The following is a 20,329-nucleotide window of genomic DNA, read 5'->3' on the forward strand; positions in this document are numbered from 1 at the left end:
GCTTTCAAATTAAACTTTGTTTAACTAAACAGTTGTTTTGTTTTGTCTTTAAGGGAATTCCCTCAAGGCCCTTTTTAACCATTTATGATTTGTATTCTAAACCAGATCTTTTTAGATTTCTGGGAAAATGCAACGATTTTCCAGGAATATGTTTCATAAAGTCAAAAATCCCCTATTAAAACACTGATGATGACAACATTAATGCGCGTTATTGAATCTTTTTTTTACTTCGATTTTTTACCTGAAAATCCATTTTTTTCTGGTGGCAAACAACATATGACGTTCACTAAAAGGCATCCCAACTAAAATATCCAACACAACACCATTAACGTTCTGTTGAAATAAAAATATTAAATCTTTTATTTTTTTGTGAATAAAAATCGAACAATAAAAACACAATAAAGTGGAGAACAACAACAAAAAGAACAAAAAAAAAAGTTGGTAACGACGACGCCTGAACACGTGCCCAAATTAATACGCACACTGTTATTGTTGTTGTTGTTGGCTGGCGGAGGAGACTCATCAATTTTGTAGATAAAACTGGAGACACTTTTGACTGTCAGTAGTATTTTATGTATGACCGAGCGAGTGACTATAGGAATTTGTGGCAATAATAAAATGTTGTTGTTTTTGTTGTTGTTTCCAATTTGGGTTTTTAAATTCACACATATGTTGGGGTTGCAAGGATTTGTTTTTACGGAATAACGAACAAAACAAAAAATCGTTTCAATTTAGAAACGTTTATTACTTGGGGAATTTGTTAATATAAAAAAAGTATACATGGTTTAAAATCTAACGGAAATACTTGAAATACCTTAGGTAACATATTTGATATACATAAGACTGTTAAAATACAAATATTTAAATCCTTAATAAATAAAAAAAACTAAAACTCATTAATTAATTAACCCTTGAAGCCCAAGGTGTGTTAAAAGATGAGTAGAACTAAACAGAGAAAAACAAATCAATAACTACATTTATTTGAACGTTTGAGAGCGGTCAAGTCTGTGATAAACACCGTCTTTTGTTACAGAACCAGGCTAAAACAAAGAAGCCGCTTTCAAGTGTTTATTGACCACATTTGAATAAAACAAGACAACGCGGTCTACAAATGTTCAAACATACTCACAGATGCATATATATAAATGTATGTATGTATTCATTAAAACTCAAGTACCGAAAAATAAAATCTTGGCTCAAAGATGAAGAAAGAAAAACAAACAAACAACGATTGCAAACCAAACAGTCTGACATACCAGCAGACAGACAAACAACGACAACTTTAAACAAAAACGTAACTCTTTGGATGATATTATTGTCATGGCAATTTTCATTGTCGCTTCAACTTAAAAGCTACTGCTAACACCACAGAGACGTACACACTTACACGTTCCCTACAAGGTATACCCTAATAAACTCAGAAGAGCTGACGCAGAATCTGACATCTAAATTTCTCCATCATTTCAGGTTTTCCAGATATCAGTTTGAAAAAAACTCCTTTTTGACCATATTGAAGACGTTCAGCACGATGCTAGACATCTTATTTTATAAGAACTGTTATGTCATCTGAAAGTCCAATCTGTTGATTTTCAAATAAAAGTATATCCATTGTTATATCTTCTTCCATCTTCAAAATACCTTAACATAAAGCCAGAACGATCTTGTAGATTCCGTTTTGACTAAACTTGAAAGTAGTTTAGAGCCAATTTACTGGTCTTGTATTAACGGGAAACAACTAGGGTGATACATTTTGGAACACCTTGTATGTATATATAGGCACACATTTAAACTATACACAATAGTGCAACAATTTATGTTGTATGCAACCTCAAACACCAGTGATGACAAGATTTGCAGCAACCTTCCGCCAAAGGAATCTTTAAGATCAAGGGGTTTCACTTAAAAAACATTCTAATGATTATCTCCTTTTTCTCATTTAGAAAGAAAACTTTTGTGCGACTCAAATTGCTCAAAACAGACCTTAAACTTTAATCGATATTTAACAAATATTTTCTTCTCAGTTCCGAAATTTAATGGGTCCTGAAATATCGGAAGACCACATTATGAACTCTGATCTACTCAACACTGTCTGATCTTATCCTACACTAGATTAAAATGATTCTTAAATTCTTTTCTTCTCAGTTCCGAGAGATAATGAAAGCTGAAAACTTCTCATTCATTTATATAGACATATCGGAAGTCTGATCAGCTGACATCTCAGATTTAACATGAATACCCTTATTTCTTATAAATACTGTTGATTTTAAACTCCACCAAGGAAGAGGAACATAACAAAAGAAAATTTTGAATAAAAAAGAAGTCAAATACATATAAATACAACAAGTGGTATTCATTGGTAAAATCAACAAAATTTAAGCAATTTTGCATTTGTGCCATCCTCAACTTCGTCATCATCATGTTGAGGCAAGTTTGTTTTTTATTTAAACAAGCAGCGGAAATCATCAGAGTATAAGCTTCATCATCAGCCATATCATCCTACTATTAACTCCTTCAATTTGAAATTGTTTTTTGTTTCTTTTTCTGTTGATTTTTTTAAACCTGAAGACAAATCGTCTGCGTTTCTGCTGTTTGTATATGTATTTTGTGTACATTTTGTTGGATATCATCAGCACAGGACCAACCTAAGAAGTTGTCATCACAGCCCAGATGACAACACTGATAATGTTTTATTTTATTTAGTTTTTTTTCTTATTTTTTATTACTATTATTATTTGAATTTTCATTTGTTTCATGTGTTAACGTATAGCCAAGTCAGTCAGTCGGCTTGGAATAGAAAGAAAGAAATGTGTGAATCTGGGTTTAATTTTATTTATTTTTTTTAATACAATCATCAGTGATCGTTAAAATGAATGAATGAATAAAATGAATGCAGCCGACTGAATGAATGTAGGTTTCTTAAGGAGAGTTAAAGTGAAAAAAAATTAAACAAAAATTTTTATAAAACAAAGGAAATATAAAATCAATTTTAAGGTGCGGTTGTTGGGTTATTTATGGTCTAGATAAATATTGAGACAAAAACCAAAGTTTATAGATTCTTGGCGCCAATAAGTTAAAAATATTTATTTACATTTTTATAATTCTACTTAGGTATGGTTTTTCCCCAAATAAAAATCCTTAACAAAAGCTTAAAGTTTCGTTAAGCATGGGAGTTTTTCAGATTCTTAAACCATGATTGCAGTCTAGTCTAAAGTCTAGTTTATAGGTTATAGTCTAGTCAATAGTTTTGACTATAGACTTGTCTATAGTCTTGACTATAGACCTGTCTATAGTCTTGACTATAGGCCAGTCTATAGTCTTGACTATAGGTCTGTCTATAGTCTTGACTATAGATCTGTCTATAGTATATAGACTAGTCTATAGTCTAGTCTATAGTCTTGACTATAGTCTGGGCTATAGTCTAGTCTATAGTCTTGACTATAGTCTAGTCTATGGTCTAGTCTATAGTCTTGACTGTAGTCTAGTCTATTGTCTAGTCTATAGTCTTGACTATAGTCTAGTCTATAGTCTAGTTTATAGTCTAGTCTATAGTCTTGACTATAGTCTAGTATATAGTCTTGACTATAGATCAGTCTATAGTCTTGACAAGAGACCAGTCCATAGTCATGATTATAGTGTAGTCTATATTCATGACTATAATCTAATCTTTTTTTAGTCTTGACTATAATCTAATATATAGTCTTTACCATAGTCCAGTCTATGGTCTTGTCTATAGTCCAGTCTACAGTCTAGTCTATAGTCTAGTCTAGTCTAGTCTACAGTCTAGTCTATAGTCTAGTCTAGTCTAGTCTACAGTCTAGTCTATAGTCTAGTCTACAGTCTAGTCTATAGTCTAGTCTATAGTCTAGTCTAGTCTAGTCTATAGTCTAGTCTATAGTCTAGTCTAGTCTAGTCTATAGTCTAGTCTATAGTCTAGTCTAGTCTATAGTCTAGTCTATAGTCTAGTCTATAGTCTAGTCTAGTCTATAGTCTAGTCTATAGTCTAGTCTATAGTCTAGTCTATAGTCTAGTCTATAGTCTAGTCTATAGTCTAGTCTATAGTCTAGTCTATAGTCTAGTCTATAGTCTAGTCTATAGTCTAGTCTATAGTCTAGTCTATAGTCTAGTCTATAGTCTAGTCTATAGTCTAGTCTATAGTCTAGTCTATAGTCTAGTCTATAGTCTAGTCTATAGTCTAGTCTATAGTCTAGTCTATAGTCTAGTCTATAGTCTAGTCTATAGTCTAGTCTATAGTCTAGTCTAGTCTATAGTCTAGTCTATAGTCTAGTCTATAGTCTAGTCTATAGTCTAGTCTATAGTCTAGTCTATAGTCTAGTCTATAGTCTAGTCTATAGTCTAGTCTATAGTCTAGTCTATAGTCTAGTCTATAGTCTAGTCTATAGTCTAGTCTATAGTCTAGTCTATAGTCTAGTCTATAGTCTAGTCTATAGTCTAGTCTATAGTCTAGTCTATAGTCTAGTCTATAGTCTAGTCTATAGTCTAGTCTATAGTCTAGTCTATAGTCTAGTCTATAGTCTAGTCTATAGTCTAGTCTATAGTCTAGTCTATAGTCTAGTCTATAGTCTAGTCTATAGTCTAGTCTATAGTCTAGTCTAGTCTAGTCTATAGTCTAGTCTATAGTCTAGTCTATAGTCTAGTCTATAGTCTAGTCTATAGTCTAGTCTATAGTCTAGTCTATAGTCTAGTCTATAGTCTAGTCTATAGTCTAGTCTATAGTCTAGTCTATAGTCTAGTCTATAGTCTAGTCTATAGTCTAGTCTATAGTCTAGTCTATAGTCTAGTCTATAGTCTAGTCTATAGTCTAGTCTATAGTCTAGTCTATAGTCTAGTCTATAGTCTAGTCTATAGTCTAGTCTATAGTCTAGTCTATAGTCTAGTCTACAGTCTAGTCTATAGTCTCTACAGTCTAGTCTATAGTCTTGACTATAGTCTAGTCAATAGTATAGTCTAAAGTCTTGACTATAACTTAGTCTATAGTAGGTATAGTATATAGTCTATACTATAATCTATAGTATAGTCTATAGTCTTGACTATAGTCTATTCGATGGTGTATTCTATGGTCTTGACTATAGTCTTAACTATAGTCTAGTCTATAGTCTTGACTATAGTCTGGCATATAGTCTAGTCTACAGTCTTGACTATAGTTTTGTCTATTGTCTTAACTATAGTCTAGTCAATAGTCTCAACTATCGTCTAGTCTATAGACATATCTGTAATCTATTTTATAATATTTTCAATAGTCTCAACTAAAACATTCAATAGTCTTTAGCCGAACCTCTATATCTAATAGATTGGTTGCTCAACTTTATTGATAAACAAATGTTGCTAACAACATTCTTAATGCCCTAACTAATCGTCAATTAAACAAACGAATGTAGTAGAAATTCAGATACAAAATAAACATTTTGAAATTAAAATCATGTTATAGAAAACAAATATTTACATAATCTAATGATAATAAACCATTTTTTTCGCCACGTTACATTTTTTCTTCTTCGCTCTTTTTGCTGTAAACACATCCATCATTGTAACTCAAAAAAAAAAAAAATTAAATAAATTTACATAAAACACACACTCTCATACACTCCATCACACAGATATGTACAAACATAAATGTAAAGTTTAGTTGTAACGAATTACAGCGGAACCAAGAAAACCAACAACAAAAACTTTAGACAAAATGTATGCCACTAGATAAACGATCAAGAAGATACAAAAAACAGCCAGAGCTGGGGAAGACAAATAAATATGTATGTTTATATGAATGTATGTAAATGTGTGTGTGAGGGGAAAAATGTAAATAAAATAAATGCAAAAACAAGACGAAATTCATGTAATTAGATAAAAACATTTAAGCTTAACGAGATATGATCAGGTTTCTGTTTTTTTTTTTTTTGTTGTTGTCGGTACACAGTTGTTGTTGTTCTTGTTTTTTGTTGTGGTTGCTGTAACTAAACAACATTTTAGCTTAACTAAAGACAAGGGCTAAATATAGACAGAAATGTATAGAAAAAAGACAGTTTAATTTGAAATTCATTAACAAACTTTTTAAAATGCTGCCGTTTCTGGTTTTATTGTTTAAATAAGGAAATTAAACAAAATTTATACCATTAATTTTTATACATATGAAATAAATAAATTTTAATTTTTTTCTTTGGTTTTATCAAAAAACAATTTAATTTTCCCTCAGAAAAAAAAACTGAAATCGCAAAAACCAAAGAAGCGCAAAAGCCACAAAAGCAACATGGTGTATGAAACATTTTTTCGTATTTAAATATGTACATTGTACAATGTTGAAATGTCTATACGAATTTCAAATAAAACACATGGCGGCGTCTCCAAAATGTACGATTCCACAGCCAACTGGCAAGAAAAAAAAAAAAGAAAATGAAAATCCCTGTGAACAAAAAAATGAGAAAAAAACGACAGGCAATGAATTTTTGGTACACAGAGTTTGTTAACCAAAAACACCACAACATGGCATGAAACCTTAACAAAAAAAAATTTTGGCAACATACACAAGCCAACATGAAAGGCAGCCGTAACACAGACACTCGTACTCAACAACAACTGCAACAAAAACAAAACACCAATACTAACAAACTGTTATAAAAATTTAACAAAATGGCAAAAATACTCAAACACACGCACATACAAAAACAACTGGAGAAAAAAATATATTTGCCACAAAATGTTGAACGGAATTCACAACAGCAATGAGTGCAAAAAAGTATCAACACTCGAACAGTGCTCGAATTTTAACAAAAAAAGTTCAAATCCCCATTATGGTTATAATGGGGGCTGTTAAAGTGTATAACAAATACCCAATACCACTACAAATATACTATATACTCACACACTCACACGCACTCTGACTATAGGAAAACGGATACTTAATATAAAACAACAATAACAAAAATACGAAATTTCTCATACTCCTCTGGTTTTTATTTTCCGGCGAAAGGAAATCGTTGGTAGCATGCATTGCGCAGGTCATTTTATTTTTATCCTTTTTAGTTTATTAAAGTTTAAAGCCTTAGAAAACTCTTTAACATTTTTATGTGAAAAATATTTAATTAAATACAAAATTATTTGATTTTTCTTTAATTGTTTTTGGCTATTTTTGAGAAAATGCTGTTTTAACACTTAATTGTGAATAAAATCTATACTTTGAAAGCGTTGTTAATAAAGTAAGTTTTATTTTATTTCTTAAAGATTTTACTTTATCCCCTTAAATAATTAACTGAAGCTTTAGTTCTTTTAGATTTTTTATGAATTTTTAAACTTTAAGATTTATTTTCCTTTTTTATCTGTCAAAATAAGTAACCTTTCACTTATTTTTACATAAAGTTTAAAGCCTTAGAAAACTCTTTAACATTTTTATGTGAAAAATATTTAATTAAATACAAAATTATTTGATTTTTCTTTAATTGTTTTTGGCTATTTTTGAGAAAATGCTGTTTTAACACTTAATTGTGAATAAAATCTATACTTTGAAAGCGTTGTTAATAAAGTAAGTTTTATTTTATTTCTTAAAGATTTTACTTTATCCCCTTAAATAATTAACTGAAGCTTTAGTTCTTTTAGATTTTTTATGAATTTTTAAACTTTAAGATTTATTTTCCTTTTTTATCTGTCAAAATAAGTAACCTTTCACTTATTTTTACATAAAGTTTAAAGCCTTAGAAAACTCTTTAACATTTTTATGTGAAAAATATTTAATTAAATACAAAATTATTTGATTTTTCTTTAATTGTTTTTGGCTATTTTTGAGAAAATGCTGTTTTAACACTTAATTGTGAATAAAATCTATACTTTGAAAGCGTTGTTAATAAAGTAAGTTTTATTTTATTTCTTAAAGATTTTACTTTATCCCCTTAAATAATTAACTGAAGCTTTAGTTCTTTTAGATTTTTTATGAATTTTTAAACTTTAAGATTTATTTTCCTTTTTTATCTGTCAAAATAAGTAACCTTTCACTTATTTTTACATAAAGTTTAAAGCCTTAGAAAACTCTTTAACATTTTTATGTGAAAAATATTTAATTAAATACAAAATTATTTGATTTTTCTTTAATTGTTTTTGGCTATTTTTGAGAAAATGCTGTTTTAACACTTAATTGTGAATAAAATCTATACTTTGAAAGCGTTGTTAATAAAGTAAGTTTTATTTTATTTCTTAAAGATTTTACTTTATCCCCTTAAATAATTAACTGAAGCTTTAGTTCTTTTAGATTTTTTATGAATTTTTAAACTTTAAGATTTATTTTCCTTTTTTATCTGTCAAAATAAGTAACCTTTCACTTATTTTTACATAAAATCATTATTTATATATCGCTTTAAATTAAATATATATCGTTTTAATTGCTATATATTTAGCTTTAAGTTTTATAAATAATAAGTATAATTTGCACTTTTTCGATTTTTTATGAATTTTTTAAAATAAAAAATTGTTGAACCCAACATTTTAAAAGTTGAATACTTTTACTAAATTCGTTATAAAATCCGTATTTGTACATCGTTTTTTATAAAAGATATATCATTTTATTCATAACACATTTAGCTTTATAACCAAATCATAAAAGGATTATTTTTATTGAATTCCAATTTTTTATTAATTTTTAAAGATTAACTAATTTTCAAACATTCGGTTAAAATAAGATAACATTGCCTTATAGAGCATAAAACCTAAATTTATTTATCGATTTCAATTGTATTTATCTCATTTTATTTGTAACATATCCCAGCAATCATTTTTTTGAATTTTTCATCACATTCGAGTCATTTATGATTCTTCTGTACGAATAAAATAATAATATTTGCGCTCATTTTCTCATCATAAATGATAATTTCGTCGGAAGTCGCGACTCTTTTAGAAGTCGATCATATTTCAAGCAGTTGGAAGATAGAAAATTTTATCATATGTAATTGGCTTTGTTTGTGACGAAACAAAGATTCAAAAACGAGTCGAAACTGATTAGAAAAGAATTTCATGAAAGACTCCTTTAGAAGAGTTGTTTGAGATATGTTTGTTTATACATTTATTTTGTAATTATATTTTGCTCAGTCAGAAGTTCAAAAACTGTTTTTTTTCTATTATTGTATTGGTTTATTAAAATTAATAAAATATGATTCGAAAATGACTCTAAAATGACCAGTATTTCGACTCACAAATGACTCAAAATAGATACAAAAATAAGTCGGAACTGATCAGAACTGGGGCTCATAAAAGACTCTTTTAGAAAAGTCGCGAGTAGAATACAATGATCAGAAAATGAGCACATATATGATAATTTTAATCGTGCAGAAGAGTTATAAATGACTCTAATGTGATCAAAAACTTCAAAAAATATTAGCTGGGAATTATCGTAAATCGAAATTCCTTATTTCATTTCAATAACTCAAGTGTTTACTGTAAATTTTATTACTTTACAAATACGTGTATTATATTGTAATTTCTTTGACTCGAAAGTAAGAAAATACTTACAATGACAAAAACATAAAATATACGCTTATATTTCCTTTATGGAAAAAAGTCAAAATGGAGGATAAATACAAACAGCGTATGGATGAAGCTTTAAGATGCCATAATAAAATTTCAACCCCACACTCTTGTGTATACAAGTAACCATTTATCCCAACAGACTCCTCAAATATGATGCAAAAAAAAAACAACAAGAACATAAAAAACATTTAAGATTGCGTGCGCGTAAATATAACGAAAAGGAAGAACATGATACAAGAACTTCATTATGAACAAATAAAATAAGTAAAATAACAAAAACTTTGATGAAAAAAAAAAAAATAAACCTTCCTAACTTCTGTATCTGTTCTAACCATTTGTATGTATCTTGTTCTTGTATAAATTGTTCTTTATTTTCTTCTATCTTATTAAACGTAGCCATCATGTTCTTTTCTTCTGCGACTGACTATATAGAAGCAATGGAGGCCAACAGATAATAATAATGAAAAAAAACGAAGAAGAACAAAAAACCAGCAGGCTTAAAGCTTTAACATTTAATAGCCACGACTACCAACAAAACACACAACAACATCACATCACAGCTACAAAATTGTATGTTGAAAAATTTATCTTTTTTTTCATATATACAAACAAACATACATCTTTTTGTATATATGTATATAATATATACATTCAGCTGTATATTTGTATAGTATATAATCTTGTCTGCTCCGCCTTTATAAATAATTCATGATATCTACACCAAAATGTTGATGATGATGATGCTAAAGATACGTTTGTATGTATCTTTTTAGCCATACATTTATAGTAAAATAAAAAGATTGATGTATATATACATTCATTCATACATATTCTAGTTGTCTGTATATTTACTTTATACACTTGCAATTTCAAATACTCGCCAGTACTTTTAAATTCGAACAAGAAATACGAAAAAAAAAGAAACTGAAAAAAAGTTTTAAAAATTGTGTGCCGAAAAAAATCTACCAAGCAAAACGTTTTTTAAACATCACTAAATACGTCAAAGTTTGTTTTTATAGATGAAAACAACAAGAACAAACAAAAAAAAACTTTTCGCATTTTTTACTTATTCGTTTTTTTTCGCCGTCTCTTTTTCGGTTCACCCTAAAAAATGTATTTGACTAGAAAAAAAAATATAGAAAAAAAAGTTGAAAAAGAAAAAAACTTTTTCAATGGTGTTCTTTACACTTTGTTGTTTAAAAAGTTGTTCAAGAACATGAACATGATGCTTGAGTGTTATTTTTTTTAAGGAAAAACCTATTTTTTACCTTTTTTTGTTACAAAAAAAGTTTATTTTAGAATCAAAAGTTACTTTAAAAGAAATTTTAGTAAATTTAGAATTTAAATATATATATTAACTCTAGCAACATGTTGCTAAACATATCAACATGTTGTATTGGGTTTCAACAAGGTGTTCATTTGGGTAAAAAAAGTATAGGCAGTACTTCTCAAAGGACTAGGATCGGTCCAAAACTAATCCAAATATATGGAAAAGACATACTCCATTTAACATTGTGATGTCCTAGGTGAGCACTACGTAATCCATCAATGCATTACAACGGAGTAATCCTAAAACTAGTCCCTTGCTGAAATTGTGGGAATACATAGTCCTATGCAAGCTTGGGGGGTAATGACTACTTTTTCAATTAAAATTACATTTGAAGTAATTGTAATTGAAGCATTACCAATTACAATTACATGTAATTGTAATTTAAGCTTTGCCAGTTACAAATAATTGTAATTGGTTATTGGTCAATTACACATTACAAGTAATTGTAATGGGAAAACTTCAATTGCAATTACAAGTAATTGCATTTGACCTTGTAATTACTTTGTGTAATCATTACCCCCCATGGCTGATCCTATGTAATGCAGGCTATATAGACCATGTAGTTTTCAAAAATAATAAACATCATCCATGCCTGCATTACATAGAACTACTAAAGGGATCATGTACTCCTATAATGTTTACAGGCGAGTAGTTTTTGGATTACCTAAATGGATTGTGAACTCCAATAATTTTTGCAGGGTTGTTAAACTCTTCCAGTTTTGCTGCAACTATGATTTGAACGTAATAAACACTTTTCTAAAAAGTTTTGGCAGTTTAGTTTTGATAAAGCGTTTCCATACGTTGTTTGACACTGCGGCCAAAGGTCAAATTTTTTTTATAATGAGAATTTTTAACTAATGTTGTGAATTTAACCTTTGACCCTGCAAGGAAATAAGTCGTTAGAATCACCTGATAAAAAATTTGTTTTATTTCATAACAACTTTTTACAAAACCAACTTTATTAACAATTTTATTAAACCATTTTTCTTTCTTCTCTCTCTTTGCAGAAAAACAACGTCTATCGTTATGTGTGGGTTGTGGTGGGCAAATTCATGATCAGTATATCCTGCGTGTAGCACCCGATTTAGAATGGCATGCAGCCTGTCTTAAATGCCAAGAATGTCGGCAATTTTTAGATGAAAGTTGTACGTGTTTTGTACGCGATGGCAAGACATACTGCAAACGCGATTATGTTAGGTAAGTTGCAACAATAAACAAAACAAAAAATAAAAAGTTTCACAAAAACTTTACAATATCACTGCTGTTTGTGAATTTTTTTTTGTATAGAAAACATGATAATTTTTAGACACATGCATTTTTCATAACAAACCACGCATTTTTTTGTTATTTCGTTCAGTTTAAGTTTGCCAACAACAAAATCTTCAACCCACACTTATGTGCGAACGAGAAAATTAAAAAAAAGTATCATCATCCATCAGTCATGAGACTTTTTTTCAGTATTTTGCATGTAGACGCTGTGTGTTTATTTAACAAATTAGTTTAGTTGTAGTAACTACTTAAATAAGCAACACTTTTGTGGAGTTTTTCGTTGTAATAACAAATTTGCTTTAAATGCAAATATAAATAAAATACACAATTCATTTTATTGGACAACATATTAGCAATTCTATAAAAAATCGTACTTTTATGATTTAAATAAATAAAAAATTTCGGCATTTAATTGTTATTTAGATTTGCACGTGTGTTCTAGTTTCGACAGAGGGGAGAGGGAACTTGGCAACAGTTATTTTAACAAATAATTTACAATTTCCTAGAAATAACAATAAAATTAACAAGATTTTAACAAAAAATAGCTTTAAGTTTAAATACAACTCTGTTAACACAACCTTGTACCAACATAAAACCCAACTGGCAACTTCTTTTATAAGCTAAGCAGTAATATGGCCACTCTCTCTCTCCCTTTTCTCTTTATACTCATTACAATATTGCCAACTTGTTGCTTATTTATCTACTTCCGCTTTAGTTAACTTCCTTAAACAAGTACAAAATTAAACTAATATTTAACAAGATGTTTTGTGCAAACTACAGCAAGACTATAAATTGTTTAAACAAACAGAAAAAATACATATAAAATTATACAATAAATATTTATAAATTTTGTTGAAATTCACCAGTAAAAGTAACAAAACTCTACTCTACAGGTGTAGTCAAGTCAGATCGACAAACAAACAGCTAGCAATACAATATTTAAAATGTAAATGTTTAAACATTTTATTAGCAACTTAACTATAAAACTAATAAATTAACACTTTATTTTATGATTGATAGTGTAAAGAGTAATAAAACCACAAATAACAATAAGCTAATAAAAAATTATTTATTATTTATTTATAAAGATACAAATAGTACATATATAATATTTATTAAACAAACAATAAGGAGCAAAACAAAGTATAAATCAAAAACCTCTGCAAAAACTTAAATATTTACAAACACAAGTATTTTAAGAAAAACTTTTTTTATTGAACTTGAAATGTTTTACAACAATATTGCCTCCTACTATTTACTAGCTTTATATTTATTTTAAATTACTTATGTAAAATTTTATTTATTTACATACTTATTTATTTACTTTTTTTTATTATTTTTCATTTACAGATTATTTGGTACTAAATGTGATAAATGCGGTAATTCCTTTAGTAAAAATGATTTTGTGATGCGTGCTAAAACGAAAATATTCCATATAGAATGTTTTCGCTGTTCAGCATGTGCGAGACAATTACTGCCAGGTAATTTACAAAAAAAAAAAAAAATAATAATAATTGAAAATAATTTATAATTGTAATAATGTTTATTTTGTTTCTTTTATTTACTTTCGAACAGGTGATGAATTTGCGTTACGGGATGGTGGCATTTTATATTGTAAAGAAGATCATGATGTTTTAGAAAAATCCTCCCAAAGTAGTTTAACTTCATCGTCTCTAGAGAGCAACAATAATAATAGCTGTAGTAATAATAACAATCATTCAAGTCTTAGTAATAATAATCATTCCAGCGAATTGGGTTCAATGTCAGGTGAGTTTATAATTATTGTTATATATATTGTAATATTTTCTATTTGCTTTTTTACTTTAATTATAACAACAACAATAAGGCAAATCAAATATATTGACAACACTTTCTAAGAGAGTTGCCAACTATTTAAACCAAAATGTTGCCATATTTAGGGTCGAATTTTCATAAAATATTCATTATAAAATTAAAAAAAAAAATTAAGTTAAAACCATTTCACTGCAGGTCACAGATCATATTTCTTTACAAAAAGTTTCAATATTCGCAAAAAAAATAATTCAAAAACTTATGATAGAAAAGATGCCACTTCAAGCATCTTTTCTATCATAAGCGTTTAAATAAACTCAAATAACATACATAAAACCCCCTATTAAACCCGCTTAAATGTTTAACAGTTAATGCCTTTTATCTAAATTTTCTAAACGCTTGTTACTCCATAATTTCCTTATTTTTATCACTATCTAAAGCTGTAACATATGAAAAATCGTGTTTTTTTAGAAACACATGCGAAAAATTCTCAGAAAAATAGAAATGTATCAAAAAAAAAAAAAATACGAAAAAGAAAAAATATACAATGTACTACAAACAAAACAAGCCGAAGCTTTGTATTCGTAACATTTAAACATGAAATTGATAAAACAACAAAAGCAAAAACAAAAAATAAACAATCGATAATAATACAAACTAGCAACAAATAATAGTAATAGCAACAACTACAACAATAACACGAACAACAAAAAAAGATTGCTGTGACATATTGTGCTGCATATGTCGCACAACAAATGTCATACCATATCGCGGACATAATCTATTTGTTTGTATGTATGTATATCAGCAACATTATCATCATTATCATCATCAATATTGCCATCATTATCATCAAATGACAGCGAAGGTGTTGAGAACAACAGCAGAATAGTAACAAAATCATTTGGTGAGCCAGAGGTGAAATGAAAAAGAGGAAAAATAAAAACAATATACCGACAAACTAAAATGTATTTATTGCAAAATGTTAATTATGACAAAAGATACGTAAAGATAGAACGAGACAAGTAACATCAACACCTCACAGACTTATTGGCAGACTGGAGAGTTAGAACTTATGTTAGTTTAAACGAATTTTTTAAACACTACAACTAAAAAGTTTTCAGTTTTCGCTTACTAGGCATTCACAAAGAAGTGTTAACATAAGACTTTTGTTAATAGAAAACATGAAAAGTAAGACAACTCTGACAGAAAAGGAGAGATTTATAAACCGAATCCTCATTTATGTTACAAACAAACTGACAAATTTCATTATATTTACCGGCTTTACATGTTAGTGACTTTGCAAATTATTTGTTTTTGTTTATTTAAGTTTATTTTTGCCGTTGTTGTTAAATAATCTGCATAATATTTGCCAATAATCTAACTACTCAAGCACAGCAACATTTCATTTTGCATATTCAAATGACTAGTGCAATAACGATCATGATAAACTGAAAAAAAGAGAAGAACAGCCGACTACAGTGGACAAATAAATACAAAAACCACAAAAAGTCGGAAAAAAAACGCATAAAATCAATAAACACAGTTCCAGCAAAGTCAAATGTTTATTCATTGCATTCAAGCAGAAAGCTTCACGGTTTAACAAAAAGAAAAAAAAAACAGCAAAAAAATCTTGAGAAATTCCGCTTTTTTAACAACAACGTTTATGACGCGTGATCAACGTCACAAACTAAAACGATCATCAGATCAAATGCCAAATTTCCAACGTTTACATTTAAAAAATATGCTAACTAAATTCAATCAATCAATCATTTGATTAAATCAATGATAAATTTTTCTTAATATAAACAGACATGTTAGTTTGTATGTTTATATGTTATTGTTGTATTTACTATTTGTTGATGCATGTTTCTACGTTGCCATCTATATTGTTACGATAAAAAAATATCTCGTTGTATTTGATTTTCAATCTGCATTTATTTGTTAAACTATTGAAATTTACTACAAATATACTTTGTTGACTCGACTAGGTCTTTTGTCTATATATGGCGGCATATTAGTGACATGATAATGAAAAAAAGGCGGCAATTTGTCTTTTAAGTTTATTTTAATTTTAACAAAAATAGCAACGAAGAAAAAAAGTTGTTTTTAGAACAATTTTATTTAGAGAAATAAAAAGTTGTTTTTTTCTCATTATAATGATTATAGATCAATTTAGATAATGTTTTTTTTTTAAATGAAAATTAGAACTCTCAATTAAAATTTTATTAAGTTTAAGTAGATCAATGGATATCATTCACTTTATATGAAATAATCTCAGATTGTACTAATTTCTGCAACTGTAGAAACAAAACAGAATCCTGTTCTTAGACTGCTAAGAAAGTGAAAAATCTTTGAAAAGATCTTTCAGAATCTTTAGACACCAGAAAGTTGTCGATATACCATTTTGAGTGTTGAAAACACTTGTGGCTTTAATGTATTGTAAAATGATAACATAGAAACCATTTTAAGTGTTGCAAAATTGCAATATTGTGACAGTTGCTATCCGTTTTATTTGTTGCTCTGTTATAAAAGATCACCAGCAAAATCACAGCTGTTATTATTTTCTTTTTAAACCACGTTAAATTTCTTTCCCCATTAAACAGTAAAATTGCAAATTGTCTAATATCGAATATAATGAAATGTTGCATTTCAATTGCTTTTTAAATAAATAAAATAACGTAACATAATTTCCTATGTCAGAATCTATAGCTTTTGCCTCTTTTTTTATCGTGTGTTTGATTTCGCCGTGTCAGTTATTTTCCTGTTTTAAGATCTGTTAGATAAAATAAAATTTACTAAAGAAAAAGCCCGCAATTAGATAACAGCATGTAATTAGCTTGTGAAACAAGACTTAATTAACAATGTTTTTTGATTGTTTTGAAATAAATAATAAAAAAATAACTAAATAAAGATAAAATTTAAAAAGAGGAAAAAAAGATTACAATCAATAACATTTTTGCAATAGCAAAATTACAAGAGGAACACTGAGTAGATATTCAATACATAATTTAAGCCAGCGATGGGAATTTTGCAATACTTACTTTCATATATATTGTTACAATATTTGTGTGTCCAACACTGCTTTAACTCCGTTGATATTATATCACAAGAATTTAAAGAAAAATTTTAAAATAAATAAAACACAAATTTCCCTTAAGGAAAATACCTTAAAGTTCTCCAGAACAACAAAAAGAGTCGTAGCAGCAATTGATCTTTTTCATATCGACAAAAACACAATATTCACTTGTTTGTCTGACAGTTGGAATTCACTTTGAAGTTTGACTACAACATTACCATTACAAGCGCAGTGAAAATTGCAGAACGTTTTTTGGCGTCAGGAAGAAAAACAATTTATCAACATGTGTATTGTTGATGCCACATACAATGAAGCACACCAAAAAAATTTTAATTTTAGAATTTATTGATTGATTTTTTGAATATGTACTTTGATGCTGTTGTTGTTTCTGTTTTTGTTACTATAAAATTGAAATAGTTTATTTAAAAGCCAGCATGATTAAAATGTAGATTTTTTTGGTTTTTGATTTTTTCTAGATTCTGGCAGCGAATCGGGCTCACATAAAAGTATTAGGGAAAAACGACCATCGGGACCATCGGATGGTAAACCAACCAGAGTAAGAACGGTGCTCAACGAAAAGCAATTACATACATTAAGGTAAGTTTTAAACATATTCAGCGGGATTCTTTTCAATAAAACTAATTTGATTTTTACTTTTCATTAATTTTTAGAACCTGCTATAATGCTAATCCGCGACCTGATGCGCTCATGAAAGAGCAACTGGTAGAAATGACCGGTCTTTCACCACGCGTCATACGTGTGTGGTTTCAAAATAAACGCTGTAAAGATAAAAAGAAAACCATACAAATGAAATTGCAAATGCAACAGGAAAAGGTAAATGAACTTTAATTTCAAATATTTATAATTAAAATACGGAAGTGTATTAATTAATATGTATATATGTTTGCATTAATTAGTTTTTATATTTATGTCGGCTAGCATTTAAATAAATATTCAAATGTTTTTGTTTTTTTATATAAATTTAATAATATTTTTTCAACTTTTGATCTTTGTAGGAGGGTCGCAAACTGGGCTATGGTGCTATGCAGGGTATTCCTATGATAGCCAGTTCCCCGGTTCGGCATGATTCACCTTTGAACCTGCAGGGCATCGATGTGCAAACATATCAACCGCCATGGAAAGCTTTGTCTGACTTTGCCCTCCATGCCGATCTCGATAGCAATGGTGCCATTAACACTCATACACCAGCATTTCAACAACTAGTCAATCAGGTGGGTTTAAGGAAAACGTCTGCCCTTTAACGTTTTACCTATAAACGATATTTCTATTTGTGATCATTGATTATTCAGAAACTGTATAATTTGAGGGTTTTAGAAACAAAAGCAGCAATCTCCATTGTTGTGGTTTTTGAAATAAATAGGAAAACCCTGCGTTTTTATAGATATATACAATTATGGTCCATGATTCTTGGTTGAGGGCATTCATAACATGAAGATAACTGCTTTTGTTTCTACACTACGTACTTCGACAAATTTCTCTGGATCAGCTGATAAATCTATTTACGACTCTTATATTTTTTTATCCTTTAATTACAATCAAATAATTTGTATTTCTTCGATTCCATTACAGATGCATGGTTATGATTTGAATGGTATGCCTCCCTTGCAGCCCCATCAACAGGGACCACACCCGCCGCCACCAGGTCAACAAATGAATGGGCCACCCGGTGGTAGTATGGACTCAGGAATTACCTCACACCATCATCCGGACAGTACAGATTCCTATGTGACCTATCTGGAGAGTGAAGATAGTATGCCTGGCAGTCCGTAGAAAAACGAATGCAAAAGTATCTAATGTGCTTCTTTTGTTGCTTCACAAACAGAAACCAAACTAATGTTGACACCATCATCAACATCATCCACCTCGTCCTCGTCCACCTCTAATTGTGCATCATCAGCAGCAGCATTGTCGGCCTCAACTTCAGCCGCCACATCCATATCATCACCGCCTACAACAACAACCTCTATTGGGTTTGCCGCTTTAAACCACAATGGCAATAATAGACCAAGTGACATTTGCGGCAACTCAACTTCAATACAAATGCCTTCGGCCACGGAGCAATTGATACAGATGCTACAGAAAGTAACTGGCGGTACAACAACTCCCCCACCACCAGCACATTCATCACAACAACAGCAGCATCCATTGAGCCACTTTACACATCCAACCGGAGTGCTATCAAATCGTTGAATGTGTCATTGACGTTCAAAATCAGGGCCTGTGCAATACAACCCACAACTTATAATAGAAATACAGAATTTCTTCTGCAAATCATCCTCTTTTCTCACACACTCTCCTTCTCTTCGTCGTGAGATTGAAAATGTTGTTTATTTTCAATTTCTATTTGAAATCTAACCTCAAAAATTGTACCAAAAATTTAATATTTGAAATATTAGAGGAAATTAAGAAAGTTGAATTAGTTAAAAACAAGGAAAAATGATAACAAACAAATAAAGAAACAAAATAAAAAATAATTAGGGACATTTAAATTTAGACTTGAATATTGTTGTTTTAACATTTTATGTTTGTAAATTGTAATTGTTTTTGTTTAAATGGAGTTAGAAAGTTGTGAAAGTTTATTGAAAATTTCAAAAGACGTAGACACTCACATTTGCTGTTCGATTTTTAAGAAATTTATTTGACTAAACTTTAGCACTTCAACATTTTTGAAAAGCTTAGCATTTGAAATCTATAATTTTAATCAAATCTCCCATAACTTTCTAAAAATTTAAGCAAACTATTGCAAATAAAACCTTACAGAAAAAGGATTTGAAATTGATAAACAAAAACTATTCAAAACAAATCCTGCGACTGTTAAATAAAATGTATAAACAATTTTTTTAATAAACAAATTATTATTTTGTTAAAAAATAACTAAAAAAAAAACGTTAAAAATGAATACAAAAATGCTCACTCACTTAAAAAGTTAAAAATATTTTTTCCTTTAATAAAATGAATTTGTAAAGTTATTATTAAATCTATACATATTTATATCAATAAAAAAACGTCATATTTGAATGTAAATATTTTCGAAACTTATTTTCGTTTTGTGTTTAACATTTTAACTGTTTTCGTTTATTAATTGATAAAATAAATCCCAAAGTTAAAATCATCTCCCCATATGTTTTTCTAATTATAATGAATTCAAACCAAAATAAACATAAAACAAACAAACAAACATACATATGTACTATATAGACGTATTCATTGTAAGAAAAACAAACTAATTGTGTATTATATATAAAAAATAATTAATAAAAAACAACAACTAACTTGACTTAATCTAAACAAAAGAATCTTATAGTAATTATTAAATA

The 20,329-nt window shown here is 28.9% G+C and overlaps 1 protein-coding gene across 1 annotated transcript in view; it reads left to right on the top strand.

The window, feature by feature from the left end:
• The window catches only part of LOC119616087 (insulin gene enhancer protein isl-1), a 49,893-nt gene extending 29,564 nt beyond the window's left edge, over positions 1-20,329 (top strand). The window contains exons 2-9 of the mRNA XM_037972248.1: positions 11,860-12,049; positions 13,472-13,602; positions 13,697-13,888; positions 17,468-17,588; positions 17,663-17,825; positions 18,008-18,223; positions 18,582-18,762; positions 18,835-20,329. Of these exons, the coding sequence (XP_037828176.1) occupies positions 11,860-12,049; positions 13,472-13,602; positions 13,697-13,888; positions 17,468-17,588; positions 17,663-17,825; positions 18,008-18,223; positions 18,582-18,762; positions 18,835-19,202 (1,562 nt within the window). The 3' untranslated portion in view covers positions 19,203-20,329. The remainder of the gene's footprint in view (positions 1-11,859; positions 12,050-13,471; positions 13,603-13,696; positions 13,889-17,467; positions 17,589-17,662; positions 17,826-18,007; positions 18,224-18,581; positions 18,763-18,834) is intronic.

Source organism: Lucilia sericata, unplaced genomic scaffold (genome assembly GCF_015586225.1).
Source record: "Lucilia sericata isolate MDLA Ls3-8-SP2 unplaced genomic scaffold, ASM1558622v1 Contig000056F_arrow, whole genome shotgun sequence".
NCBI lineage: Eukaryota > Metazoa > Arthropoda > Insecta > Diptera > Calliphoridae > Lucilia > Lucilia sericata.